The sequence below is a fragment of the Hippocampus bargibanti genome, linkage group LG05 (assembly GCF_051943395.1).
Source record: "Hippocampus bargibanti isolate YZ-2025 linkage group LG05, ASM5194339v1, whole genome shotgun sequence".
NCBI classification, from domain to species: Eukaryota; Metazoa; Chordata; class Actinopteri; order Syngnathiformes; family Syngnathidae; genus Hippocampus; species Hippocampus bargibanti.
This window is the reverse complement of record NC_142738.1, coordinates 7308771-7336770: the sequence shown is the minus strand read 5'-3', so window position 1 is coordinate 7336770 and position 28000 is coordinate 7308771. Positions and strand designations below refer to the sequence as shown.

The 28000-nt window shown below is 41.5% G+C and overlaps 3 protein-coding genes and 1 long non-coding RNA gene across 7 annotated transcripts; 2 read left to right on the top strand and 2 right to left on the bottom strand.

Moving 5' to 3' along the window:
- The first annotated feature begins 2 nt into the window (after window positions 1-2).
- calub (calumenin b) lies at window positions 3-8235 on the top strand. Its single transcript, XM_088996035.1, has 7 exons — window positions 3-81; window positions 926-1165; window positions 3440-3633; window positions 3713-3879; window positions 4361-4421; window positions 4554-4750; window positions 6627-8235. Exons 2-7 carry the CDS (start codon window positions 945-947, stop codon window positions 6729-6731), a joined length of 945 nt encoding a protein of 314 aa, XP_088852161.1. The 5' UTR covers window positions 3-81; window positions 926-944; the 3' UTR covers window positions 6732-8235.
- LOC148897670 (calumenin-B-like) lies at window positions 7302-18638 on the bottom strand. The gene is made up of 6 exons (XM_088996037.1): window positions 17637-18638; window positions 17231-17424; window positions 16999-17162; window positions 16859-16919; window positions 15244-15440; window positions 7302-10655 (listed from the first exon to the last, which is right to left on the bottom strand). Exons 1-6 carry the CDS (start codon window positions 17831-17833, stop codon window positions 10551-10553), a joined length of 918 nt encoding a protein of 305 aa, XP_088852163.1. The 5' UTR covers window positions 17834-18638; the 3' UTR covers window positions 7302-10550.
- On the top strand, window positions 16547-27922 carry LOC148897669 (uncharacterized). 3 transcript variants are annotated; one of them, XR_016114945.1, is made up of 5 exons: window positions 16547-16581; window positions 16721-16842; window positions 16926-17133; window positions 25566-25747; window positions 27789-27922. It is a non-coding gene; the product is annotated as an uncharacterized LOC148897669 (long non-coding RNA). The 3 variants fall into 3 exon arrangements; XR_016114944.1 differs by having other exon boundaries at window positions 16568-16626; XR_016114943.1 differs by lacking the exon at window positions 16547-16581 and having other exon boundaries at window positions 16635-16842.
- LOC148897668 (protocadherin-15) lies at window positions 18829-27979 on the bottom strand. Of its 2 annotated transcripts, XM_088996033.1 has the most exons (17): window positions 27839-27979; window positions 26616-26704; window positions 25763-25862; window positions 25479-25693; window positions 25142-25198; window positions 24676-24768; window positions 24511-24597; window positions 24323-24433; window positions 23842-24012; window positions 23648-23738; window positions 23292-23398; window positions 22899-23099; window positions 22686-22817; window positions 22274-22352; window positions 21993-22183; window positions 21892-21912; window positions 18829-21510 (listed from the first exon to the last, which is right to left on the bottom strand). In XM_088996033.1, exons 2-17 carry the CDS (start codon window positions 26694-26696, stop codon window positions 20659-20661), a joined length of 2589 nt encoding a protein of 862 aa, XP_088852159.1. In that variant the 5' UTR covers window positions 26697-26704; window positions 27839-27979; the 3' UTR covers window positions 18829-20658. The 2 variants fall into 2 exon arrangements, with proteins under 2 accessions (XP_088852159.1, XP_088852160.1); XM_088996034.1 differs by lacking the exon at window positions 26616-26704 and having other exon boundaries at window positions 27839-27978.
- Window positions 27980-28000: the final 21 nt, after the last annotated feature.

Sequence of the window (28000 nt, the reverse complement as noted above, 5' to 3'; positions counted from 1 at the left end):
CGCTCGACCACCGGAAGTGGATGGGTGCGTTTCCTGCAGTTGAGTCGACAGCCACATCGACGAAGTTGTCCCAAGACGTCGGTAAGTCTTCTTGGAGTCAATTCAAGCTTTAAACACAAACGTTAAACTCAATTGTTGCTAGTGTGTATATATATATATATTTTCAAACATTTATACAATCTTGCGATTAAATTCGAGTTAGACTGTTATATTTGTGAGAAAACCGTTAGGCTAAACTAGCCGGTCAAATGTAGCACTCAATGAGTTTTGAACATAAACATCATTCTTTCCTGAGCTGAATCTTATTCATCCTTATGTATTTTTTTTAGGTTTTACCGACTGCTCCAAAGTTTTACTTTTGTTATTAAACCGTCATCCGGCCCGACGTACTCTATAAAAATAGCGATTCTGCCCTCATTTGTAACTTCTTAGTGTCGCTCGAGTATACACCTGTAGTAATACCGTTGTCGCTGAAACATGAACGACATTTGACGTCAATTGTACTCGGGCGGAGTTTAGTTGTTCATGACGATCACAAAGCGTCATTGTATGTGGACCATAAGTAAATCACTCGATGTAATTTATGAAGTTCGTGAAAACGATGGTTAAATACATTACCACGGTATTGTCGAACAACATTTTAAACCATTAATACGACCAAAAGAGTGCAATAATGCCCAATTAAAGCAGAATAAAATCATATTGTGATGAGATTAGGCGAAAATGTCTTTATTCAGAGGTGCAGGTTTTGGTAGACCTGCATTAATATCCTGGAGAAAGTAGTTAAGTCATTCTATGCGTTCACCGCCCCCCAAAAATCTGAAATTCTTAACAAAGCAAATTTTAATGTAACACACATCTACTCCTTCATAAAATCATTTCCATCCTCCCAATGTTACTTAATACATAATTTCGCCCTCTACAGGTGCATCTACGTTGGCTGAATGGCGCTGCGGCCGTTTTTAATGTGCTTTGCCCTGTGCGTGGTGTACGCCACCAGCAAGCCCACGGAAAAGAAAGACCGTGTGCACCACGATGATCCACTCAGCAACAGGGAGCATGACGATGCAGAGAACTTTGATTATGATCACGAAGCGTTCTTAGGCCAGGAGGATGCCAAAACCTTCGACCAGCTCACTCCTGAGGAAAGCAAGGAGCGACTTGGGTAAGGTTTATCTCATAATGTGGGGCCATTTTTATAGGGGCTGAAAAAAGCAAAGGTAGTGCAGAACTTTGTATCACAACGTTTCATATCATTTTCATGAAAGACACCAAGTAAGATCGGATGATTTCCATGCCCAATGGAACTGAACTTGTTTGCAAATCAGAACAAACTGTATTCCTAATTCTGCAGTAATTAAGATGGTCATCAAGACAAGACCACCCAAAATAATATCCTTCACTTGGGCTTGACGGGTTTCTCTTGCCTGTGCGACTTCAGGCCATCCAACCACATACCACTTTTCAAATTTGCCGTTGATGGAAAGGTTAAACCAACCCAGGACAATCATTTTGGACAGGGAGGGAACAAGTGAAGGGCACACATGCCCACGCTCACAAATAATGACATTCAGTACACACATGAGAAATCAATTTTAAGGTTATCGCGATGCCATGAACTTTGTGGTGAAAACCGTACAAGCAGTCAACGCCTCGCCGGCTTATTCCTTTGAAGAGGAGCAATTATTAGCTTTAATTATATCCACACTTTTTTCATGATTACCGCACATGTTCTCGTTCTGCAGCAACCCGTGTGTTCCTGCAGACACACCGGCATCAAGCTTCACACCATAAGCAAAATGGTGCAGGACAAACACGCAAACACTTTGTTTGTAGCATAAAATAGATATTAGAGGTACAATTGCGGTACAATGTGAACATTACTAATTTTGTTCAATTTGTTGATGTAGATTTTTTTTAACAAATTCTAAAAAGAGCATGTTCCAATGCTTAATTTTCACCAAACCCACAGTAGTATGATCTTCGGGTCCTACTTTAGTTGTATAATGTTTCCTTTATTATTTTGGTGTATTCCTAAACTTTGTGTTTTGTAATCGCATCAAAAACTGTACAGACGTTCCCCACCTTATGAACGACATGCGTTCCGAGCGGTCGTTCGTAAGGTGAATTTGTTCGTAAGTTTCTTCAGTGCTATATTTTTTATGGAATCTATGGTTAAGTTAATCACTGAACACAGGAAGTATAAAACACAGACGCTCTAACCGTCGTAAAATAAATTCACACCCACTGTAGTACGACGACAAATATCCTTGGGTCTTCTGTAAGCCATTACTAAAGCCGCTGGCATGTAATTACTGAAGTCCGTGCCAGCAGCCATTACTTTTTGTTATGCATCGCATCCTCCTAGAGCGTCAACTGGGAAGAGGTATTTCCTCCCCGCCCACATACTCCCCACAGCCAATCGCAAGCGAGCTCGGTCAGAATTATTGTATGTATAATAAATGTGTTATGTGCAAAGGGACATAAGTCTTCTTGTGCCGGTCCCAAGCCTGGATAAATACAGAGGGTTGTGTCAGGAACGGCATCCGACGTAAAAGCTTGGCCAAAAAGCTTGGCTCTAAAGATGGAGGACACTGATTTGCTGTGGCGACCCCTTGAAGGGAAAAGTCGAAAGAAAAGAAAAGAAGAAGAAATGTGCTACGGTATTATAATTAAAGAAATAAATGGTACTGTATAATAAAGTCATTTTATTTACCTTTGTGATGGTCATTGATGGCTTGATGGAATGGAGTGGCCTCAGCATTAAACACTTGATGAGGAACGTAACCTTGTTCTTTCACCATCTTGAGGAATGATCCCTTGTAGGTGCTTTCTCTGTGATAATTCTATCTAGTTCTTCATCAGTTCAGTTTAGCTGGGTTGATAGCTTTTTGCATCAAGTGTACAAATGGCTTGTGCGGGTTGTTTGTGGAGCCTGATTGATGGGATATCTTAAGCTTGCAGTCTACACTCTGCCTTTGAACTATCAAAGTTGAAACTCTTATTGTCGTCTGCCTGTCTTTTTAATGTTCAAACCACCCCCCTCACTGCTGCGTTCTTGAACAATCACGTGGCTTTAACCGAAGACTGGGGCGCGGAATAGAGGACAAAAACAGTCGGCTGCCATTTTGTTGTTAGAAGAACGGGCTTGTTCGTGAACGACATCACTCATTGAGGCAGCTCCGTGTATGAAAAAAAGTTTGTTTGCCAAGCTAAAGTTTGTATGCCAAGGTAAAATTTTCATAAATGTAACGTTCGTAAACCAACAAGTGTGTATGCCAAGGGGTTCGTAAACCGAGGTATCACAGCACTGTATTCCTAAACTTTGCGTTTTGCTATCACATGAAAAACAGTCCAAACAAACCATGCATTCTCATGTCACATGACCAAATATTATTCATCTTAACCATTGCGCAATTTGCTTTCATGTTCTCCGCAGCATGCTTGTGGAACGCATCGATGAAGACAAGGATGGTTTTGTGACAACCGAGGAGATGAAAAAGTGGATCAAACATGCACAGAAGAGGTGGATCTACGAGGATGTAGATCGCCAGTGGAAGACGCATGACCTCAATCAGGATGGCAGCGTGTCCTGGGAGGAGTACAAGAATGCCACATACGGGTACATTCTCGGTAAGTCTTCAGCCGCAGATTTCACAGTCGGCGGGTACAACACCGCCTGAGCTCAATCACACCCGCTTTTTGACCACAGATGACCCCGAACCTGATGATGGCTTCAGCTACAGACAGATGATGGCGCGTGATGAAAGGAGGTTCAAGTTGGCCGATCAGGATGGAGACTTCAAGGCGAACAAAGACGAGTTCACCGCCTTCATTCACCCTGAGGAGTTTGAACACATGAAAGACATTGTGGTGATTGTAAGTGATCAATTCGGCCCAAGCGACTAACACCACTGTAACGGTTAACTCATTCACTGCCATTCACAAATTTATTCAGGAATTGAAAATATGAGCGGCATTCCCGATTTATTTAATTTTTTTCCGGGTTTGTTTGTTTTTTTGTTTTTTTTATTTTTTTAGCTGCTTATAAAGCGCTGGCCTTGGTCTCTGGTAATGTGTTTTTCCCTTCCACAAGGAGGCAGCATTTCCCTTTTTTCCAAGTTAGCGCTTTGTTCCAGCTTCAGCTGTTGTTAAAAGCTTTTTCTGAGGAAAGAAGAGAGTCTAAGGTTTCTCACGCTGCATTTAATGTTTATGTAGTCCTAAAATCCAATATTTTGTGGGTCCTGGAATTCGAGTGAGAATGATAAAAAACCCTGGCACTGGAGTAGACACATTTTTGCACATGTCTGGAAGTGAATGAGTTAATTTACCTTGCCCTGCCCTCTTTTCTTCCTTATAGGAAACTATGGAAGATATTGACAAGAATGGAGATGGTCTAATTGACCTGGAAGAGTACATTGGTAAGCCTGCAAGTGGATGACACTTTTGAATCAATTTTGTCCATTAGCTTGTCTGGGACTTACAAATGGTGGTTTCCAAAGAAACAAGACAACACAAGGAGAACCTTACTGAGATGTTGTTCACCTTACCAGGTGACATGTACCGCGAGGAAGGAGCTTCGGAACCCGAATGGGTGAAGATGGAAAGGCAGCAGTTTAAGGAGTTCCGGGACAAAAACAACGACGGCAAAATGGACAAGGACGAAACGCGAGATTGGATTTTGCCTAATGACTACGACCACGCCGAGGCCGAGGCCAAGCACCTGGTCCACGAGTCTGACGCAGATAAAGTAAGCTGTCGACCCCCTCAAAAAATTGGATCTGTGTTTAAATTCCAATTAAAGCTCCTAGACATGTTTTTGAAAAGGTCACCAGACAGTTGGAACAGTGGATAATTTGATCACACACCCTCTGGGTTATAAACTGATACAGTGATGCCTTGGTTTACGAACTTAATTGGTTACCAGACAGAGTGTGTAAGGCGAAAAGTGTGTATCCCAAAAAATAATTTCCCATAGGAAACCATTAAAATGAGAATTATCCGTTCCCAGGTCCGCATAAAACAATTTTCCACTTTCAAGTTTTCTAAGCCTTACAACTCCACAAAATATACCTTATTCAAAGTCCAAAGTCAGCTTTATTGTCAAATATGCTAATATGCATGACATACAGCACAGATGAAATTACTGTCCTCTCTGACCCAGCATGCAAGGCACTTATAATTACTTAACAAACATAAACATGAAAACGCCAATTTGCCGGGAGAGGGGAGCCGCTGCGTGTTCACGCGCCGCTATCTTGGGGAGAAAATTTTTTTTTACAAAATAACAAATATGACAACACAAAGACACAGAGTCATTCATTCTTCAGGACTTGCTGTACCCTCTTTGCGATGACTTGAAGCAGTTCTAGTTGGGATCAAAGCATCCATGTCAGCAGTGGATCAGGGACGTCATGGTGGAATTTGTACGTCTACTACAAGCTAAATGTTGAAAGCAAACACGAAGCTGTAGCATTATTGTATGTATGTATGTATGTATGTATGTATGTATGTATGTATGTATGTATGTATGTATGTATGTATGTATGTATTATTGTATGTATTATTGTATGTAGCATTATTTTATGTATAATAAATGTGCTATGGTATTATAATTAATTAATTAAATAAAATAAATTAAATAAATAAATAAACCGTACTGTATAATAAAGTCATTTTATTTACCTTGGTGATGGTCGTTGATGGCTTGATGGAAAGGAGTGGCCGGTTTCCTAAGCATTAAACAAGTGCACAGTTGACTTGTGCGGTTGATTTGTGGAGCCTGATTGATGGGATATTATAACCTTCCAGTCTACACTCTGCTTTTGAACTATCAAAATTAAAACGAGTCCAAATTTCACTGTTTTCTATCCATTTTCTCACCATTTCACATTTTTTTCACTTGTTTTTTTGGTTTCAAACTCTGTCGTCTCCCTTTCGTGTGTGTGTGTGTGTGTGTGTGTGTGTGTGTGTGTGTGTGTGTGTGTGTGTGTGTGTGTGTGTGTGTGTGTGTGTGTGTGTGTGTGTGTGTGTGTGTGTGTGTGTGTGTGTGTGTGTGTGTGTTTTCTCACTCTCGCTCTCTGTCGTCTGCCTGTCTCTTTAATGTCTGCCCCCCCCAACTGCTGCGTTTTTGACCAATCATGTGGCTTTAACCGAAGACACCATTTTGATTTTGGGAGAACGGCCTCACTCTCTTTGTCTGTAACCCCACCCCCTCACTGCTGCGTTCTTGACCAATCACGTGGCTTTCACCAAAGACTGGAGGCGTGGAATAGGTCACCATTTTCTTGTTAGGAGAACGGGCTCGTTCGCGAACGACACATCACTCATTGTGGCAGCTCCGTGTGTATCCCGAAAAATAGTTTGGATGCCGAGGTAAAATTTTCATCAATATAACGTTCGTAAACCAAAAGGTTTGTAAGCCAAGGGGTTCATAAACCGAGGTATCACTGTATGTGTTTGCACTCCATATTACTAGACACAGCGCATGTTGCCGGCAGTGCGTTTTGAACTACTTAGCTGCCAAAAAAATACATAATAATATATATTTTTTCTAGGTGCCTTTCAAAACTCTCAAGGACACAAATCCGTGTATGGTAACTTTATTTGAACTTTTCCTTCACTAGGATGGCCGCCTGACAAAAGATGAAATAGTGGACAAGTACGACCTGTTTGTGGGCAGCCAGGCCACCGACTTTGGAGAGGCCCTCACTCGGCATGACGAGTTCTAAGTTTGAAACCATCCACAAAGACACTTAGGTGTCCACTACGCCTCATTACTTTTTTTTCACAGTGGACATCTATTTTTTATATATATATAAAAAAACACACCATGAGGTCATTTAATTTATTTCATGTCTTGAATGTTCGCTGTCATGCGCATGCCACGGACACGCACTACTTTTTCAAAGCAGAATTATTTAGTCCTGTTTCGTTCAAACAATTGTAACTCATTCACTGCCAGACATGCAAAAATGTGTCCACTCTAGTGCCAGGGTTTTTGTCCTGTTCACTCAAATTGCAGGGCCCACAGAATATTGAGTTTTGATTACATAAACATTCAATGTAGCTTAAGAAACATTACTCTTCTTTCATCAGGAAAAAAAAGTTAATTCCTAAATTATATCGGTCTGAAGTAATATGAGCTTGAAATGAAGGCGACTGTCCAAAATACAATGCAATACATACATCATGGTTTATATAGCGCTTTAACAACAGCTGAAGCTGGAACAAAGCACTCGCATGGAAAATAGGGAAAAGCTGCCCTCTCGCATAAAAGAAAAAACATTGCTAGAGGTCTGGCCAGCGCTTTATCCCCCCCCCCCCCCCTGCAAGAAAAACCAAAACCCGAACGAATTCAAGAATGGTGCTCCACGTCATATTTTCAATTTCCAAATACGTTCGGGAATGGCAGTGAATGAGTTAATGACGAGAAGAAATGTGGGGTGTTCACACGGCACACATTTGTATCAGTGCTGCACCGATGTATTTTGTTTCGATATATTTTACATCGATATAAATTCTGTGCAGCGTTCACATGTATAAATCTGCTTACTCTAAAGAGAAGCGTGTTTCTGCGGCCGGGTAATAATCAACGATGTGGTAAAAGGACACCAGAGTAAAAGTTGCTGTGTGAACATCCCTAAGGTCAACACATTTAGAATACAGTGAGTGTGTTTAGATTTTTTTATTTTTTTGGCAATGCACTGGACAATAACTCCGCCCCATTTAATGCCATTATTGTTCGGGTGTTTGTAACAAGGCTAAATTGGATAGTGAAAAAAAGAGCCATTTGCTCACTTTTAGTTGAAGGGATTTAAATTATGGACAGATATAATTATGGACAGAATAACTGTGTCCTGTCGTCGCTTTTGCTTACGTTTTTCCGTGGACAGTACATTTTGTTGTCTTTTTGACCACTGATATTTACTACTTGGCATATATGTTTTTTTAGGTGCCAAGTTAAAAACACACAATGCCTTTTCTCCATTACAAACACATCACAATAAATACAGTTTACAGTGCTTATGTAATCACAAACTCCATTTACAACCACTTGTTTCCATTCAAATCACATTTTGGAGCCTTTAAAAGAAACAAAACTGGCTGACTGTGTAAGTAGCCTTTTATAGGGATTTAACTGTAAATACGTTGTTGTTGTTGTTATGCAAACAGCTGACGATCAAGTACAGTTTTTGTGATTGAAACATTTTAATAAAAATACATACAAATGTATTTAAAGGACAACAGATACCATTTTTTGTTTCCTGACATCAGAAAAACATTTTATAGCATCTAAAATACCCAAAACACGCAGGCTGATATTTTTAGTCAAATGCAAAACACCAATAAAAATGAGTAAAGTGTCCCAAAACTATTTCAAAATAACCTGGAGATGCCGAGTTTTAGAAGGTCACGCCATGATGTCTTGCCTTGCTCTAGAATCAAAACAATGGCTTCAGATTCAGAGATGTTTCTTGTTACTCATCCAGTTATGCATATGATTCAAATAGTTCTGAAGAGGAAAGCATAAATGTTTGCCATCGATGAAAGAAGTCCTCCCGTATTAATTCGAGCCGTCAGATCTCCACTGTAGCGCCCCAGAAAATGCACAAGATCGCGCCTAAGCTCCGTTGGAAATGGGCTGATTTGTCTGCTGGGAATTTGTCAACTAGTATCAAATAGTAGTCTTGGTGCAACACACGATTCACCATCGCGTTATTTATGTGTTTTCCTTCTAATTTCGCCATCAACACAAAGTTTTCAGACCAAACAAAGTACCCAAAATGCATTGTGTGTCGCTTTCTCGGTCACTGGGGTGTTCCAGGCGTGATGTCACACGTCAGGCATCATCATCAACTCAAAAACAAGACTTCCTGAATAGTCAGCGCAAGTTTTAAAACGTAAAATATAGCTATATTAGGTGGAATCGTTATAAAATACGCTCAGTAGAAGTCATTTGAAGCCATTTTACAAATTATGGACACAACTTGTCCGGAGACGTCGGTTGTCCTTTAAATCTGACATGGAACAAAAGTGGGTGGGGGAGGGGCTGTTGTTTACATTGAATGTGATCTTTTGTTGATGTTTGTTCAATTTAATAAAGTGTGTAGTCTTTCGTCCATTTTCAATCTTGATAATGGTGAATATATTTGCGAGATTCGGGACAGATTTGCTTTAAATGTGTGTTTTCCTTTTTCTATGGCATCCCAGGAGGCATACCAAGGCGACCTTTGATTGTGTTCTTATCTAAAAATGTTAACTCGTTCACTGCCAGACGTGCAAAAATGTGTCCACTCCAGTGCCAGGGTTTTTGTCATTGTTACTCGAATTGTGTCTGAAACTCATGACAAAAAGTTAGGGCAACTGATAAGTTGCCTGCCCCATTTTTCACAACTTGAAATACAATAAGACGACTAATCGCTAAATTAAGGAAGTACCTACCACCAATACTGCCTTGCTTAATGTATGGTAAATATCCCTTGCTGAAGATTTTGCTCCAGTTGTCGTTTGTCGTCATGTTGCACAATGCAATGTTTGTGTTGCGTTGTCTGCTCAAAGCCACGTGGACTGCTCTTTCTAAGCACCTTTCAAAACTTCAGTACATTTTACAGTCACGGTATAGTCCAAAGCATGAAACAGGCTTCTGATTGGCTGCCGTGCAGAGTAAGCAAATTGCCAAACGAATTTGCATTCATTCATGCTTCGATACCGTGACTGTAAAGTGTACTTGTGTAAAGTGTATTAGTCACTGCGAGACTAATAAAGGCAAATCCAATCCACAAAGTTTTGAAAGGCGCTTAGAGTCCACGTGGCTTGTAGTAGTTTGCTTGTAGCTTTTGCTTTATTGAATAAAACAAACGTTTGATTTCTATTTATTTATATTTTTTTTTCTTCAAGTAAAGTTGTACGCCCCGAATCCGAAGCCATTGTTTTGATTCAACAAGACGTCGTGACGTCACGAACAAGGGGGCGGGACCTTCTGAAATTCGCCATTTCCGTGGTCATTTTGAAGTAGTTTTGGGACACTCATTTTTATTGGTGTTCTGCATTTGACTAAAAATATCAGCCTACGTGTTTTGGGTATTTTAGATGCTATAAAACGGTCTTCTGATGTCAGTTAGTTAACAAAAAACAAAAAATGAAGTCGGTTGTCCTTATACGTTTTCTCTGCATGGTTCCAAAAAAAAGGCTCACTTTCAGTCAACAAAATGGCCACAGCTTTAATCAACTTCCTATTTTCATATTAATGTAACTATCATGAAGCAATAATATAAGAGAAGCAAAGATTAATAAGAATATGAAAACCAAAATTAACTTGAATGGATTTGACATGCCGCACAAAATTCAACCAGTGACAAAAATGCTCACTTTGTCAACATTCTTTGCGATAACAACGTCATGTCGTGTATGTTAGAATTTTTTTTCGTTAACTTATTGAGTACAGAAGGTTTTGAAGTTCCGTTTTTTAGAAGATTCCACAAAAATGGTTGCTACTTGTCATGTTACGAAACAAAGTCCAGTGTTCAGATCAGTGGACAGCTATAAATTTAGAACTCATCATGTTGCGTGAGGACTTCTTCCAAGTCGCTGGCTGTGCTGCCCACAAACAACTCGTACTTGTCCAGGATTTCAGCCTTGGTCAGACGGCCATCCTAGTAAAAGGAGAGATACAATTAAATTGGATTAACTCATTCACTGCCATTCGCGAATTTATTCAGAAATTGAAAAGATGACGTGGAGCACCATTTCCCGCATTTGTTTTAGTTTTTGTTTATCTTGCTGGGACTGCTGATAAAGCGTTGTTCAGCCCTATGGCGATGTTTTGTCCCTTTCACAAGGGGGCAGCATTTCCCTTTTTTTCGATGTTAGTGCTTTCGTTACAGCTTCAACTTGTTAAAGCGCGATATAAACCAATTTGTATGGATATTGTATTTTGCATTGTATTTTGGACAGCCATCCTCATTTCAAGCTCATATAACTCCAGACCTAGTAGACATTTAAACAGCTTCCTTCCCCAAGCCATTAACTCTTTAAACAGTAACCCAAATAGAACTGCCTGTTTGCAATTTTTTGGGTGATACTAGTGCAGCGTGTTCTACCGGGAACAAATTCCTTGTGCGTTCTACATACTTGTCAATAAAGATGATTCTCATTCTGATGCTCGACGCACACTGCAGCCCTGGTTTGGAATCGCTGTCTCTCAACTGCAAGCCATTCTACTCGCCACGTGAGTTCGCTTCCTTTATATTCGTTGCCGTGTACATCGCGCCACAAGCTAATGCTAACGCGTGTATACAAACGCTAGCGGACCATGTAAACCATCTCGAAATAAAATATCCAGAATCACCCCTGATCATTTTGGGCGATTTTAATCAAACACGTTTAAACCGTAAACTTCCCAAATATAAGCAGCATATTGACTGTTTCACCAGAGGAGAAAACATTCTAGATCATTGTTACACAGCACTCAAAGGCGCATACCGGTCTGTTGCACATGCAGCATTGGGTCTTTCTGACCACTATTTAATCCACTTAATTCCCACATACAGAAACTCAAATGTGTAAAACCGGTAGTCAAGACAGTTAAAATATGGACAGATGAAGCAAAGTTATCGCTACAAGAATGCTTAGACTGCACTGATTGGAGCGTCTTTGAAACTTCAACGGGCACATTGGATGAATACACAGACACTGTAACATCATACATCAGTTTCTGTGAGGACATGTGTGTACCAACAAAGTCCTTCCGCTCATTCAGAATCAGATCAGAATCAGAATACCTTTATTCGTCCCGCAATGGGGAAATTTGCAGTCCACAGCAGCAATTGAAGAGGGATGGGGTTGGGGTGGGAGTGAAAGGATAGAAAACAAGATATTCTAAGCATAACAAAATAAAAATGTCAACTGTATACTGTGCAAATGTAGATGTGCAAAAACCGTTCTATAAACAAGACTGTACATAGTGCAGAATCAAGAGATGCATTTAGATATATTGCAACAACCCATATTTACAAGTGTCCAGTTTTTTTTTTTTTTTTTTTTTCACATGTGATCATTGGGAATTGTGAAGCCTGACAGCAGTCGGTAGGAACGAGCGGCGGTACCTCTCCTTCTTGCAGCGCGGGTGTAATAGTCTCTGGCTAAAGGAGCTACCCAGAGCTGTCAGGATGGGCAGGAGGGGGTGGGAGGGGCTGTCCGTCATAGCTTTTAGTTTAGCTAGCGTCCGTCTGTTGCCCACCTCCTCAAGAGAGTCCAGCGAGCAGCCCACGACAGAACTGGCCCGCTTGACAAAGCGCTCCAGTCTTTTTCTGTCCCGGGTGGTGATGCTGCCTGACCAGCAGACAATGCCATAGTGGATGGCTGATGCCACCACAGAGTCATAGAAAGTCTTTAGGAGTGACCCCTGAACTCCAAAAGACCTCAGTTTCCTGAGGAGGAAGAGGCGACTCTGTCCCTTTTTGATTAGGGCATCCGTGTTTGTTGTCCAGTCCAGTTTATTGTTGAGAGTAACACCCAGGTACTTGTAGGAGGTCACCCTCTCAATGTCCGAACCCTGGATGTTCAATGGTGCAGGTGACGATTGTTTCCTGCAGAAATCCACCACCAGCTCCTTGGTTTTGCCAGTGTTGATCTGGAGGTGATTCTGCTGGCACCAGTCCACAAAGTCCTTTGTCAGTCCCCTGTACTCCCTATCGTCTCCCTCTGTAATGAGGCCGACAATAGCTGAGTCGTCAGAGAACTTCTGAAGGTGGCAGGTTGGGGTGTTGTAGTTGAATTCAACAACAACAAGCCATGGTTCACTCCCAAACTCAGGCAGCTTAGGAAAGAGAAAGAATCCGCATTTAAAAGCGGCGATTGAGCAGTTTACAAACTCGCCCGAAACAGGCTGACGAAGGAAATTAACATCGCAAAGAAAAGTTATGCGGAGAGGCTTAACAAACAGTTCTCCGCTAACGACTCTGCATCGGTGTGGAATGGCCTGAAAGCAATAACAAATTATCGTTTACCTTCCCCCCAAGCAGTGTACAACAATGGTATGGCTGATGAGTTAAATACATACTTTTGCCGATTTGAAAAGGACACCACCATTTCCCCGGTCTGCCCACCATTACCAGAAACTACCGTATCTCCGCCCTCTGCCCTACAGATCCACGAACTGGACGTTAGACGGCTCTTCAAGCAGCAAAAGATCAAGAAAGCTGCAGGACCTGACAGAGTGTCCCCCTCCTGCCTGAGAGTCTGCGCTGACCAGCTGGCTCCGGTCTTCACGCAAATCTTCAACAGATCCCTGGAGCAGTGTGAAGTCCCATCCTGCTTCAAACAGTCTACTATCGTCCCAGTTCCAAAGAAACCAGCACCCTCGGGATTGAACGACTATTGACCTGTTGCTCTGACGTCTGTGGTCATGAAGTCCTTTGAACGCCTCGTGCTGAACCACCTAAAGAACATCACCGGACCTCTGCTAGATCCTCTTCAGTTTGCCTACCGGGCAAACAGGTCTGTGGAGGATGCAGTCAACATTGGACTGCATCACATCCTCGACCACCTTGACAACACAGGAACCTACGCAAGGATCCTGTTTGTGGACTACAGCTCTGCGTTCAATACCATCATCCCAGAACTCCTCATCCCCAAACTTCTCCAGCTTGGTGTGTCCCCCACGATCTGCCAGTGGACCCTCAGCTTCCTGACAGGACGGACACAACAGGTCAGACTGGGAAATATATCATCCACAACACGAACCACGAGCACTGGAGCCCCGCAGGGATGCGTCCTCTCTCCATTGCTCTTCTCTCTCTACACGAACGACTGCACCTCAACGCACCCGGCTGTCAAATTCATAAAGTTCGCAGACGACACCACGGTCATCGGTCTCATCAAAGACGGCGACGAGTCTGCGTACCGACAACAAGTGGAGCAGCTGGAGCTCTAGTGCAGCCGTCACAACCTGGAGCTGAACACGCTCAAGACAGTTGAGATGATGGTGGACTTCAGGAAACATCCATCACCACAGCTACCCCTCACACTATCCAACTCCCTGGTGTCAACCGTTGAGACCTTCAAGTTCCTGGGAATCACAGTCTCCCAGGACATGAAGTGGGAGGTCAACACCAACTCTATCCTGAAAAAGGCCCAACAGAGAATGTACTTCCTGAGGCTGCTAAAGAAGCATGGCCTGCCACAGGAGGTGCTGCAACATTTCTACACGGCTGTCATCGAATCCATCCTGTGTTCTTCCATCACCGTTTGGTTCGGGGCCGCCACAAAAATGGACAAAATCCGACTTCAACGGACAGTTAGGACGGCGGAAAAAATCATTGGCACCGCCCTACCCACTCTCGAGGACTTGCACACTGCAAGAATCCAAACTAGGGCGCGGAAAATCCTACTGGACCCTCCGCACCCTGCCCACCACCTTTTCCAGCTACTCCCCTCAGGCAGGCGCTACCGATCCATGCGCACCAAATCCAGCAGACATTTAAACAGCTTCTTCCCCCAAGCCATTAACTCTTTGAACTCTTTCAACAGTAGCCAAAATGGAACTGTATAGTGCCACTTAGCAGTTTTTTTGACAACGATACTAGTGCAGCGTGTTCTACCGGAAACAAATTCCTTGTGTTCTACATACTTGGCAATAAAGATGATTCTGATTCTGATTCTGATTCTAAAGACCCATATAATTTAGAATTAACTTTTTTTCTGACAAAAGAAGAGAGTCTAGGGTATCTAACGCTGCATTGAATGTTTATGTAGTCCTAAAAGTCAATATTCTGTGGGTCCTGAAATTTGAGTGACAATGACAACAAACTGGAGTGGACACATTTTTGCACATCTAGCAGTGAATAAGTTAAGATGTTTAACTTTTTATATCCTGTATTTTTAGCAGTGTCTCCAAGCGTAATGCCGCTGACGTGTATTTCTTTGACCAAGAACGTGACTTAATATTATCAGTTTTTTTTTGGGGGGTTATATTTAATCGCGCTGATCACGCTTGGACTGTGCAAAATGCTTTTTTTCTTACGGTTACATGAGCCATTTTTCTATGCGCATCTAGTGTATTCTATTGTTCTTCAATAAAGTGGTATGGAATTTTGTATTTTTACTTTTTATTTATTTTTAAGTTTCAAGAATTGGGACATCTCAACAGAAATTAGGCTCAACAGATTAGATTTAGTTTAAACTCAAGTGAGATTTTCTTTGAAGGCCATATTGCTGGATGAATTGAGTATGAGGGCTGACTTTGTCTGCATCGGCTTCAAAGACCAGGTGCTCTGCCTCGGCCATGGCTTGGTTGTCTTCATTGGTTGAAATCCAGTTTTTCAATTCCTCCTTGTCCATCTTGCCATCCTTGTTCTTGTCTTGGACCTCCGTGAAACGATTTCTGTCCAGCTTCACCCACTCCGGCTTCACGTTGCCCACATGCCAGTTTGTGACACCTGAGGAAGTGAGCACCAACATAATCAGATGAATATGAAAAAGCATTATTTGACTAAAATCTATTTTTTTAATCAACAACTTTAATTCAAGTCAAATAATTTATTCATACACAAAATAAACAAAAAAATATATATTTTCATTAGTTACTGCACAATCAATCCTGGGCTATTCTGATATTCTATATCAACAACTTTAATTCAAGTCAAATAATTTATTCATACACGAAATGAACATTTTCTATTTTTATTAGTTACCACACAATCCTGTGCTATTTTGATATTCAACGGTATTACAGAAAAGACAAAAAGAGACTTAGCACAACATTTCTTACTAGTGTAGTGTAGTGTAGTAGTGTAGTAGACGTGCACATTCCACCATGACGTCACTGATCCACTGCTGAAAAGGATGTTTGATCCTCTCCTCTTTCATAATGTCACAAAGAGGGTACAGCAAGTGCTGAACAATGAAGGACTCTGTCTTTGTGTTGTCATATTTGTTGTTGTTTTTTGTTTATGTAGACATTAGTAAGAAATATTGTGCGAAGTCAATTCTGTCTTTTCTGTAATACCGTACAATAGCTATCTGGCTGGCTAGCTATCTAGCTGGCTAGCTATGGATATCTATTGGCTTGCTAGCTAGCTTTCTATTTCTTACTATTAGATAGATATTACTATTATTACTATTTGTCTTAGATTAGATAGACATTACTATCTATTTGTCTTTGTTCTATTTAAATTACTTAGAGGTTGAGTGAAAGTTGGCCGCTGCTCACCCACAGAAAACATTATCCTGTAACTTAAAAATGAAATGTATTATTTTTATTAGTGAAGATTTCCAATGTGCCTCAACAGCTCTGAAATCATTACCATTAGCCACTAAATGCGATGAATTAACAGCAGTTTGCTGCAACGAATTGTCACTACCCTCCAGATTTATTCGATTGTTTCTTAAAAACGAAAAATGTGTTTGTTTGCAGCCTGTTTGTAGTGTCTTTAGTATTACTCATGTTCTAACGCTCTATATTGCAGTCATCCGCCATGTTCGATGTAAATAATGCAATGCATCATGGGTAAATGAAGATTCGACTAGCCCTTCCGGCAGTTTCCGGCGGATCACGGAAAAGATCGAAATAAAAGCAAGGTGATTATGGCTAATATCTGTAAGGAAAGATGGCAGACCACGAAAGTAAAACATCTGAAGGAAAAAGAACACTTTTCAATTGTTTAACTAAATCTGTTTCTTTAGCTGTTTTAACAGAAGTATGTCCTATGTGGCGCAGATAATGTAGCAATATGTGCTCATCGTAATCGACTGGTGCTGACACAGAGGAGTTCCAAAATTGCGCCGGTGGCTGTCAAAATGCGTAAATGGCGTAAAGGCGCGGCCCAGATGCATCACTGGGTATGTTATTGCGTACCACTGTATTCTCCCAGGTCAATAACGCCATCTCCGTTCTTGTCCATTTCTTCCATCATTTCCTACAGGGAAGAGAACAGGGCAGGATAAATAAACAGCTGTTCTCACAGTAGTTATCCGTGGAGTGTATTTATCACTCACAAGCACCACGATGTCTTCAATGTGCTCAAAATGCGCCGGATAAAGGAAGGAGGCAAACTCTTTTTTGTTGGCCTTTTGGTCCCCATCCTGGTCGACTATCTTGAACCTCCTCTCATCACGCATCATCCTCTCTAGGTAGCCATAGCTGTCTTCGGGGTCTGCGTCTACGGTCAAATATGTGAAACTAAGCAATGAAGACCCAAGTACCGGATGTCCGGCATAAGGTTCTTACCAATAATTTTTCCATACACGATGTCCTTGTATTCCTTCCATGACACCAAGTCGTCGTTGTTGATGTCGCTCAATTTCCATTGGCTATCAACGTTCCTGTAAATCCGCCTCGTCTGCACGTCAGTGATCCACTTCTTCAATTCCGCCGTGGTCACGAAACCGTCCTTGTCTTCATCAATATGGTCCACCAGCATACTGCCGATAACATGAAAGCAAAACATTGAAAAGCCGATCTACCCCAATCAGTTTTGGAATACTGTATTGTACTTTTTCCCCCCACAAGATTATCCGTAAATGGTAATGTGACAATGTTCTAATCTGCTCTCAGCCAGTTGTGTCAGGCTATTGATTTGATCGTGTGGCTTGTTGTTTCATCCATGGCCCCAAATTCAGTCGAGCGACCTTACCCAAGTCGCTCCATGCTTTCTTCGGGAAGGAAGTGGTCAAAGATCTTGGCCTCCTCCTCCCCCAGGAAAGCCTTGTGGTCATAGTCCAAGTTCTCTGCATCGCTGTGCTCTAGTTCGTCGTGGTTATCCGCCATACCCGTTCCGGAGATTGACGCCACACAGAGGGCAAAGCACATTAGAAAGAGGCCAAACTCCATCCTGACAATGTAGACGCAGTCAGTGGTTGAAATGGCATTGTTAGCATCGAGTTATCATAGTCGACATTGAACCAAAATTGAGAAAAGTTCCATGTCTTAAGCCAAAGGTCTGAAAGATCATTGTTGATGTTAACTGTTATATTTAAATAGGCTAGCTGTTGAATTGATGTTAAGTAAGCTAGCTGTTCTCAATGGTGTTATGTAAGCTATGTTTTAACTGGTGTTACTGTTAAGTATGCTAGTTGCTCTCAATGGTGTTAGGTAAGCTAGCTGTTCTAACTATTTTAATCAATTCCTCAGGTTTTAACTGGTGGTAAGTATACTAGTTCTCAATTGTGTTGGGTAAGCTAGCTCTTGTAACTATCAACCATGTTAAGTTTCAGAAATCGGGAGATTTTCGTACTCGTGACTCTGTGGTGAGTGTTAAAATAAAGGTGAGCGGTACAAAAGTGTCAATCAGAAGTAAATAATACACAAAAATGCTTTCATTGTTTATACATTCAATTAGTATACCAAATTTATTTTTTACATTTTCTTTTGCTTCACCTTAAAAATGAATTGTGTATTGTGTCAATAGTTGCTTTATGAAGTGAGTATTGTCAAAATCGGGAGTCTCCCGACCAAATCGTGAGACTTAACTTGTATGAATTATTTGAATCATTTCCTCAGTCAAATCAAATTAATGAAATTGTTCAAGGCATTTCTTCTGTATTATTTCAGAATTGAGTGGTGGTAATTGTTCAAATTCTTGGTTTTGTCTCACAATGGCATTTAACAACAATCAATTAAGTAACGAGTATAATACTGGCCATTTTTACCTTTTAAATGTTCTCTTCTTTTTGTATAATTCTAACCATTTTCTGACTTTAACGTTACTTTTCCACGGTGTAATCCTCACGTTCCTGTGGATATTGTCGGTTTACTGAGATAACCTGCTAGAGCTTGAGAGTCAAGAGTGAATATGAGTCATAAAGTTGAAAAATAAAAGTGCTTTATTACATCCATACATCATAGATACATCAAGGTAATGTCATAAAGTTTATGACATAAAGGGTTAGAAACATATACATCAGAATTTCAAGGGCACTTTTAAAATGCCTTCCATAATACATACCGTATAATTAAACAGAAAGTAGTTTTCACTTACTTTATTCAATACATTTTTATATATTGCCCCATATTAACAATCTGAAATGCCCAAAGCAGAGATTATTATAACGGTAGATGCTTTATTGCCATTTGGATTGGATTGGATTGGATTTGCCTTTATTATTATTTGTGTCACGGTTTGCGAGGTGATGGTTATGGATCCCAAATAAGCAGGCAGGAAGGAGCAGCGGGTTGTATTTGACAAATTGTGTGAAAGTAAAGTCAGCAGGAACAAAATCTAAAACATTAAAGTCATCCGAACAGAAAAGTACAAAGTATCAAAGAAAACCATGAGTAAAAATCTGCCAAGATGAAACAAACAACATTCACAGTACAATGACCAGACACTGAATTGTCATGCTGGGAGTCCTTTTAACTGCCACTGATGAGGATGACCAACACCTGTGCAACTTAGGGCGGGGCCTTCAGCGCTATCAATTGGTCGCCAACCAGAACGTGACAGTTCAACAAAGTTTATACCTGTCCTGTCATATGATTTCTTTACTTTTGATTTTTTTCTCCAGTAAAATAATCAAACACCATATTTTACTTTTTTCCATTTCTGTTAGTAATGGAAACTATATTCAAAAAGTAATCTGTGAAACTATACATTTGAAAGGCTAGACCAAAGCGATTTGTTACATTCCATAAGGATCCAGGTAAAGATGCATAATGCACGCAAAGTGCAGAAAGAATATCAACCAGTCATCATTTCTCATTTAGAAAAGCCTCTTTAATAGGAAAGACAAGTCTGAAGTGTGGACAGCCAAATTAAATCCAACAATTTGAATCACTTAATCACTATTAGATTAAAGGACCACCGACGCCTCCGGACAAGTTGTGTCCATAATTTGTAAAATCACTTCAAATGACTTCTACTGAGCGTATTTTACAAAGATTCCACGGCATATAGCTATATTTTACGTTTTAAGACTCGCACTGAATATTCAGGAAGTCTTATTTTCGAGTTGATAACGATGCCTGACGTGACGTCACGTCTGGAACGCCCATGACCGAGAAAGCAACACACAATGCATTTTGGGTACTTTGTTTGGTCTGAAAACTTTGTGTTGATCCGTGTTGATGGCGAAATTAGAAGGAAAAAAACAAATAATGCGATGGTGAATCGTTGTGTGTTGCAGAGACGTGTTGAAGACGACTATTTGATACTAGTTGACACAAATTCCCAGCAGACAAATCAGCCCATTTCCAACGGAGCTTGGGCGCCATCTTGTGCATTTTCTGGGTGCTACATTGGAGTCTCGACACCTCAAAATGAGACGGGAGGACTTCTTTAATCGATTGCAAACATTTATGCTTTCCTCTTCAGAACTATTTGAATCATATTCATAACTGGATGAGTAACAAGAAAGCATCTTCTCTGAATCTGAAGCCATTGTTTTGATTGTAGAGCAAGGCAAGACGTCCTGGCGTGACGTCACGAACAAGGGGGCGGGACCTTCTGAAACTGAAACTTTCTGATGTCATTTTGAAGTAGTTCTGGGACACTAAGTCATTTTTATTGGTGTTTTGCATTTGACTCAAAATATCAGCCTGTGTGTTTGGGGTATTTTAGATGCTATAAAACATTTTTCTGATGTCAGTTAGGAAACAAAAAATGGTGTCGGTTGTTCTTTAAGGCGCCCTCTGTGTCCATCGCATATCAATTTTCTCCATTATTGGGTGAACGTGATAAACATGGGGTTGCACCGGGACATGACCCTTAGTAGTTCAGCCTCATCCGGCTCTAATTCCCCATCACTGTTCTTGCCGGGATCTTCGTCGCCCAAAATTCCGTCATCATCCTCCGAATGTTGCGAGTGCTCTTCCCGCGCCTGATGTTCCGGTTGCTCTGGCTGGTCCAGAGACGTGCAGGGCTGTTCTTCCTCTTCACTCCATCTCTGCTCCAAAGGTTCAGGTGACGCGTCCACCATGACTAGCGTGGCCTTCAAGGGTTCTTGCTCGGGGGTGGGCGGTGGGGTTTTTGTCAGTTTGACTCGGGGTGAGGGAAGTTGAGGTGAGTGTACATGTTTAGAGGGTGATACTGGTTTAGGCTTGCTGAGAGGTTTGTCGATCTCAGCTGCTGCAATCCGAGTCTGGCTGCGGGGGACGCTAGCAGATGAGGGTGAGGGGCTGGCGTGGTTGTCAACAGTGTCCTCCGTGGTGTTTGTTTGCGAGTCGAGATTAGTGGAAAGTACTGATGCATCTGGCGGTGGCTTATCAGAGCTGCTGTTTTTGGGCTCAGCGGGGTTAATGTCCACAAAGTTTGGCCTGAAGGTGGACAAGCAAGACACGTTTCCGCTGTGTGTGGCACCATTGTTGCTGAAAGTGATGGTGGTACACTTTGCTTCATCAAAGCTCATCGTGGCATCAAGGAGAGATGTCGTGTTGTTGTTGTTGGGCTGGATCGACCCTTGGCACGATGAAGAGTCTTTGCCCGAGAAACTGAATGAAGGGTTTGTGGTTCCGTAGTTTTCACTGCTGAAGCTGACATCATCCACACGTGCCGTGTCACTGCTCGGATTTACCTAACATAGCAGTCGAGAGGTGAACACATTGTCCAGCCATTCATTTATTTCATTTTTAAAAATGAAACTACTGTCTACTGATCCCCAAATCACTCATACATTCTTCATTACATGCATTCACAAATCGTCTAGTTCAACAGTACTTGGTGACCAGACCCAGCGGCGTACTGGCATCTAGGCCAACAGGTCACTGTTGATCTCCAACTCTGCTCAAAATGTCCTCTGCTCAACTTTTCCCATTATTTAAGATTCACTATATTCATTTCCAAAGATAAAATTTAGAGTACAGTACACCCATTCCTTGATTGATCCATGAATCTATCTTATCCACGCTTACGGTAGGGTGCTATCTCTACAGTTTAGCTGCACTTCACAACTCACCAGTTGGAACCATCGAAGACTCTGCGGACAAAACAAGCACGTTCAGAACACAGAACACTTGCGTGCTCTCTAACCTGATCCTGATTGTGCCGACATCTCACCACATTGGGGTGTTTGCCCTGTGCCACGCAGCCTCTCTCCAGGGGGTCCAGATGGCCTTTATGCTTCCTCTTAAGCCACAGAACCAAAGTCACAACGCAGCCTACCATCGTCAGGAAGGCCGTGGTGAGGAACAAGGCTTTTCCTAGGGTGCAACTGATTACACGGTCGTCTACCAGTGCACTCAGAGGAACTGTAATGGAGCGTGTACATACAGTATCCTGGATATATATTTTTTTTGTTGTTTCACTTTGTAAGACGTTCGAGGAGGGTTCTTACTCACTTGACTGGCTTTCGGATAATACCTCCACCACCACAGTAGAAACAACGCTGTCACCTGACTCACGGTCTCTTGCCATTACCTGCCACGTATTGATATTGTTGCTGAATATGAAGCACACTGCTCGGTCAACAAAGGGGTTGGTTAAGAAGAAGCAGGTTAAGGTCATGGAGTGGCGTTGGCGTTTTCAAGAAACGTCCTGGATTTTGAAAGTGAGCATTTTCCTACCAATAACTAGCATTTTACTCATGTGGTTATTAATAGGTGATTAATTTCTTTGCACATGCGAAAACCTAGAAATTCACCCGGGAATCAAGTTATTAACCCCCCCCCCCACCACCACCACTACTGTCCACTTATTTTTGAGTGGACAACAGCACGTGCATTGATTCAGTTTGTGTTCGATGGGGCTTACGTGCAGAAGGTGCTTTTGTCTTGCTTTGAGCTGATTGGCCCGGGCAATGAGGAGCCCCTCCTGTGTGACCCTGTAAATGCCCGTGTGATTGGACATGGGGCTGAAGGTGAAGTAGATCATCGGATTAAATCCCTGCAGGACAGCGTAGAGGAGGACAATTAAACAACGGTCGAGGACTTCACTGTACCATAGATGTTTTGTAGGTGGACCTACATGTTTAAAGTCCTGATCCTGGACATGTAACATCAAGGCCCTGTTGCCATAGGTATAAACCAAGGTGGTGGGATTCTTTGCCACTGTCACAAAACCGTGGTATTCAGCCATGTCGAACTCGGGATGAAAGCGGTTTACCGCCAGCACACGGACCAGGACAGTGGCGACTGAGTACTTCCTGGGGTCGTCATCTTGAAAGGCCTATATTGCAGAATGCTCAATAAGTCCAGTGAGAAGTATACAGTGGCAGATCGAGCATTGTGTACCTGGGCTTTGAGTGGTGACATAATGGATTTAAGCCACTACTTAGTCAGAATTATAGAAAATTGTACCAGACAAAATGTCGAAGCAAACAGTATACACCCTTGAGTACATAATTGGAGTCAATATCACCATGACTTGAAGATGCAGTGCTGGCGTAGCGAGTCTGTCATTCACTGCCCTGGTGAACCTCATCTCTCCCGTCAATCGGTCCATCAGGAAACGGCCGTGGTCGTCTCCTGGCAAGAACAAACACAATCTGATTAATATTCTGGTGAAAATATGACCATTAACTACAGTAAAGTCTCGTTATATGGATATCGGATATATCGATAGTCCCGGTTATATCGATACTATTTCTATGCACGCACGGAGAAAATTACATGCAAACAGGGTCGGATATATCGATAGTCCCGGTTATATCGATATTTTTTCGGACTCCCTTGAATATCGATATAACGAGACTTTACTGTATTTTTACTGCACACCTGAAAGTATGGCATAGTTGACTGTGGCACTAAGTCCTCTATCTCCATCTACTGCATGGATGGGACCGGGAAAGAAATCCAGTACAAAGTCCTGCATTGAAATCAGACATCCAGCTTGTTTTATTGCTTTCGTAAGGTACACAGATGAGCTATAAATAAGGCCGAGGTACATTCCAGAGAAACTAACAACCAACCTCTTTGCCTTCTGTGACATTGACGGTGTACACTGGACTGGTGCAAATCCGATTGGTACGATCCTGAAACAGCAGCGTGCAGGGCAGGAACTGAGGATACTGGTCATCTACATCCTGGACGTTCACCATGATGTCGGTGCTTGTGTTGAAATGCTCAGCCGTGTTCATTTCCTGTCACAGAAGGACATTTTTGATTGATCCTAGGTGATCTTGAGCAAGAGGTGGGGCACACCTTTGTGTGGTCACTCTTGAATGACATTCCCAGCTATTGCACATATAATTTACAGTTTCCAATGAAGCTAACTTGAATGTTTTTGGAACATGAGAGGAAGACTGAGTACTGAAGTTGTGCAAAGGATTCACACAGGAAAGCCAGACTTGAGATCTGAACCCTGAAACCCAAAGCTCTGACATGCTAACCACCAGGCCACCATATTACCCCGGTGGCTTTAAAAAAAATCTGTCTAAAAAGGGGTCTTACGGATGCAAGGATGGTGAGGAAGAGCTGAGTTTTGGTCTCATAGTCGAGAGCTTTGGCGAGTATCACCTCACCGCTATTGTGAAGATCGATTTTGAAGTAGTCTGCATCAGGCTGCAGAATACATAAGCATACATTACACAGTATATCGTGATAGAATGTATTATTGTCTTCAATGGAGAAAAACTTACAGATGACTGGTCAATGGAGTAAATGATGTGGTCATTGTCTGCATCAGTTGCCAGGACGGTAAATACGAGGGTATCGACCGGAGTCAGCTGGACACAGTCACAGTAATATGACCAATTTCTAAAAAGTGTTTTTTTTTTTTGTTTTTAAATGTCTGAGAACCCTACCTCGCTGATAACAATAGGTTGGATGGTGTCTTCTCTAAACTCTGGCCAGTTGTCATTCTCATTGAGAACCTCCACGATGATCCTGGATACGCTCTGCAGTGATAGTAGCAGACAAATTTGTGACTATACTCTTGCGACTGTATGTTTTTCACCATCTCTCTGTAATTTTTGTTATGACTGCTTTTTTTAATGTTATTTCCTTCACTTGAAGAGATTTTTGTACTTTGTCAAAATAGAATCGTCACTTTTTCCGGCCATTGTAAAACTCCCAGTAAAAACATTCTTACTTTTCACCATTTATGTGTTTGTGTAAATTTAAAATTCACAATCTGTCTTTAGTACTAAATCCAGGAATTAATCAGTACCCCCATGTTTACTCATAATGGTCATTATAGTACTTGTACTCAAATACAATCTGAGTATCCATCAAAAGACCATCTCTTCTCTTTTGATGAAAAGACTGTACCTGAAGCACGTCATCTTCATAGCATGACAATTCCGCTAACAGCACAGGACCCTGCAGCTGTAACAGAGGAAGCGAGTCATGTAGTAGGAATAGGAACCGTTGCAAACATGTCAGCTAGCTGCTAGCTTGCCAGTTGAAATGATTAACAAGACTTAAATCACAGTGTGGATTTGAAGAAGAGTGACAGTTAATCTAGTTGACCCTTTGACTTTCAAGTAGTTGGATGGCTGGAGGATCAGAGAAATTGTGAGGCACTTTAACTTTTAATCCTGTCATGTTTTGCCATTCAAGTCGATCACAGTGACAGAGAGATACATTTAGAGTTAACAGGAAACACCTCTCGGTCCAGAACTTTCTCAGGTGATGAATTCAAACGTATGACTCCTCTATCTAAGAAGAACCAATCGCCGTCTTTCCCTTGCAGTCTCCATTCAACCCCTTCCGCCGGGGTGTCCGCCATGAGATCAGCGACCACTTCTCCGCAAAGGCTGTTTTCCGCCATCTTGGAATAGATGTCTTGGCCATCCAAGCAACCTCCCCATCCTGACATCCCTGCGTTGCACACGAGAAGGTTCACAGAAAAAAGTAGTCTTTGGCATCATAGAGGTTAGTATGATGTACCTGCAACTGCATGTAAACGCATGATGAGCGTCAGTATGAGTGTCAGTCCGGCAATGGGGGCCATCCCTGAGCTCAGACGGGCCTCAGGATTTCGAGGTAGCTGAATGGTGCGAATTAGGGTTGAGAAAAAAAATCAATGGCAGATTAATGGCAGGGTATCTTCTTGCTATGAAATAATGGAAAGTCATGAAAGTATGTATTTGATTTCAAGGATATCAAAGTAGGATCAGCTGATTCGAACATGGCTGGATATCAAAAATTTTTGCGCATTTATTCTATTTAATTTGTATCCGGAAAAAAATCAACACCTAATAATAATAATAATAATAATAATAATAATAATAATACATTTCATTTATAAGCGCCTTTCAAAACTCTCAAGGTCATTTTACAGTCACAAGATATTTTTTTTTCCTGTAGGTGAACAGCGGCAGCCACACATGCCAGCGTTCACCTAACCTGGAATAACTCAAATAGATAGAAAGCTAGCTAGCTAGCTAATAGATAGTCAGCCAGAAAGCTAGCCAGCCAAAGAGGTGATAGATAGCTAAATACAGTTCGGTTGCGGTTTAAGTTCAATACATTAACATTAATAGAAAGTGCTGTCCACCAATAAAGAGTGTTAGTAATAGTAAGATAGCAGTTATATTGTAGCTAACATTAGCCATCGGTGCTACCTAGATGGCACAACTCATGTGCAGTAAATGTACCAAATACATTTAAATCAATGCATGAACGCCATTACAAAGTATAATTGTTGACTTTGATTAGTCTTAAGTTATGTTTTATTTTTTTGGGAGTATATATTAAAATATATATGTAAAAATAATACTTGGCTTTTTTTGTTTTTTACTTTTTTTGCGGTATCCACCAGTAGAAACACGTGGCTCCTCCCTCCTGCATGCTTTTGACGTCCTCCTCCACCACAAAGCATGATAACCCCTTCAACAAATATAAATAAATAAACAACAGGATCAAGTTCCTCTATATTAAAATTGTGCATCATTATGCTGTGGCGTAAAATACATTTAAAGTACAACTGACACCATTTTTTGTTTCCTAACTGACATCAGAAAAACATTTTATAGCATCTATAATACCCAAAACACGCAGGCTGATATTTTTAGTTAAATGCAAAACACCAATAAAACTGACTTGAAAGTGTCACCAAACTGCCGCAAAATGCACTCGGAAATGGCGAGATTCAGAAAGTCCCAACCGCTTGTTCATGACATCACGCCAGGATACTCCTCCACAAAATGCCTTGCTCCAGAATCAAAACAATGGCTTCAGAGAGTTCAGATTCGGAGAAGATGCTTTCTTGTTATTCATCCAGTTATGACTATGATTCAAATACGTAGTTCTGAAGAGGAAAGCATAAATGTTTGCAATCGATTAAAGAAGTCCTTCCGGATCAATTCCAGCCGTCTGGACTCCAATGTAGCGTCCCAGAAAATGCACAAGATGGCGCACAAGCTCCGTTGGAAATTGGCTTATTTGTCTGCTGGGAATTACACCTTCTTTATGGTGTTACCGCAATTGGTAGTCTTGGTGCGACACACAACGATTCACCATCGCGTTATTAATGTAGTTTTCCTTCTAATTTCGAGATCAACACGGTGTTTTCAGACGAAAAAAAGTGCCCAAAATGCATTGTGTGTCGCTTTGTCGGTCACGGGCGTTCCTAATGTGACATCACTTCAGGAATCGTCATCAACTCGAAAACAAGACTTCCTGAATATTCAGCGTAAGTCTTAAAACGTAAAATATAGCTATATGCGGTGGAATCTTTGTAAAATGCGCTCAGTAGAAGTCATTTGAAGTGATTTTACAAATTATGGACACAACTTGTCCGCAGGTGTCGGTTGTCCTTCAAATATAATTTGCAGGACAAAATATTATGTGGCGCTTTAAATGACCACTTAGTCCTCCTACATAACTGTATATTTCTCACCTGCATGTTGGTGCAGTCAAACCACTGTACTAAAATACAAAAATTGTCCCAAAAAATGTATCTGTGTTTCAGGTGGATGTCAAGAAGATCTCAAAATTCTCAAACATGCTTCCCATACTGACCTGCTGCCGTCAAATCCTATGCGGTGGGTGCCTCATCCTCCATGTTCGCCGTCCGGATGGAAAACACATTGCTTGACAAATACATGCAAATGCCACTTTAGGACCAACAAATTGAAAACGAAAAGGTGGCAAGCAAACACACACACCCAGCCGACCAACGCT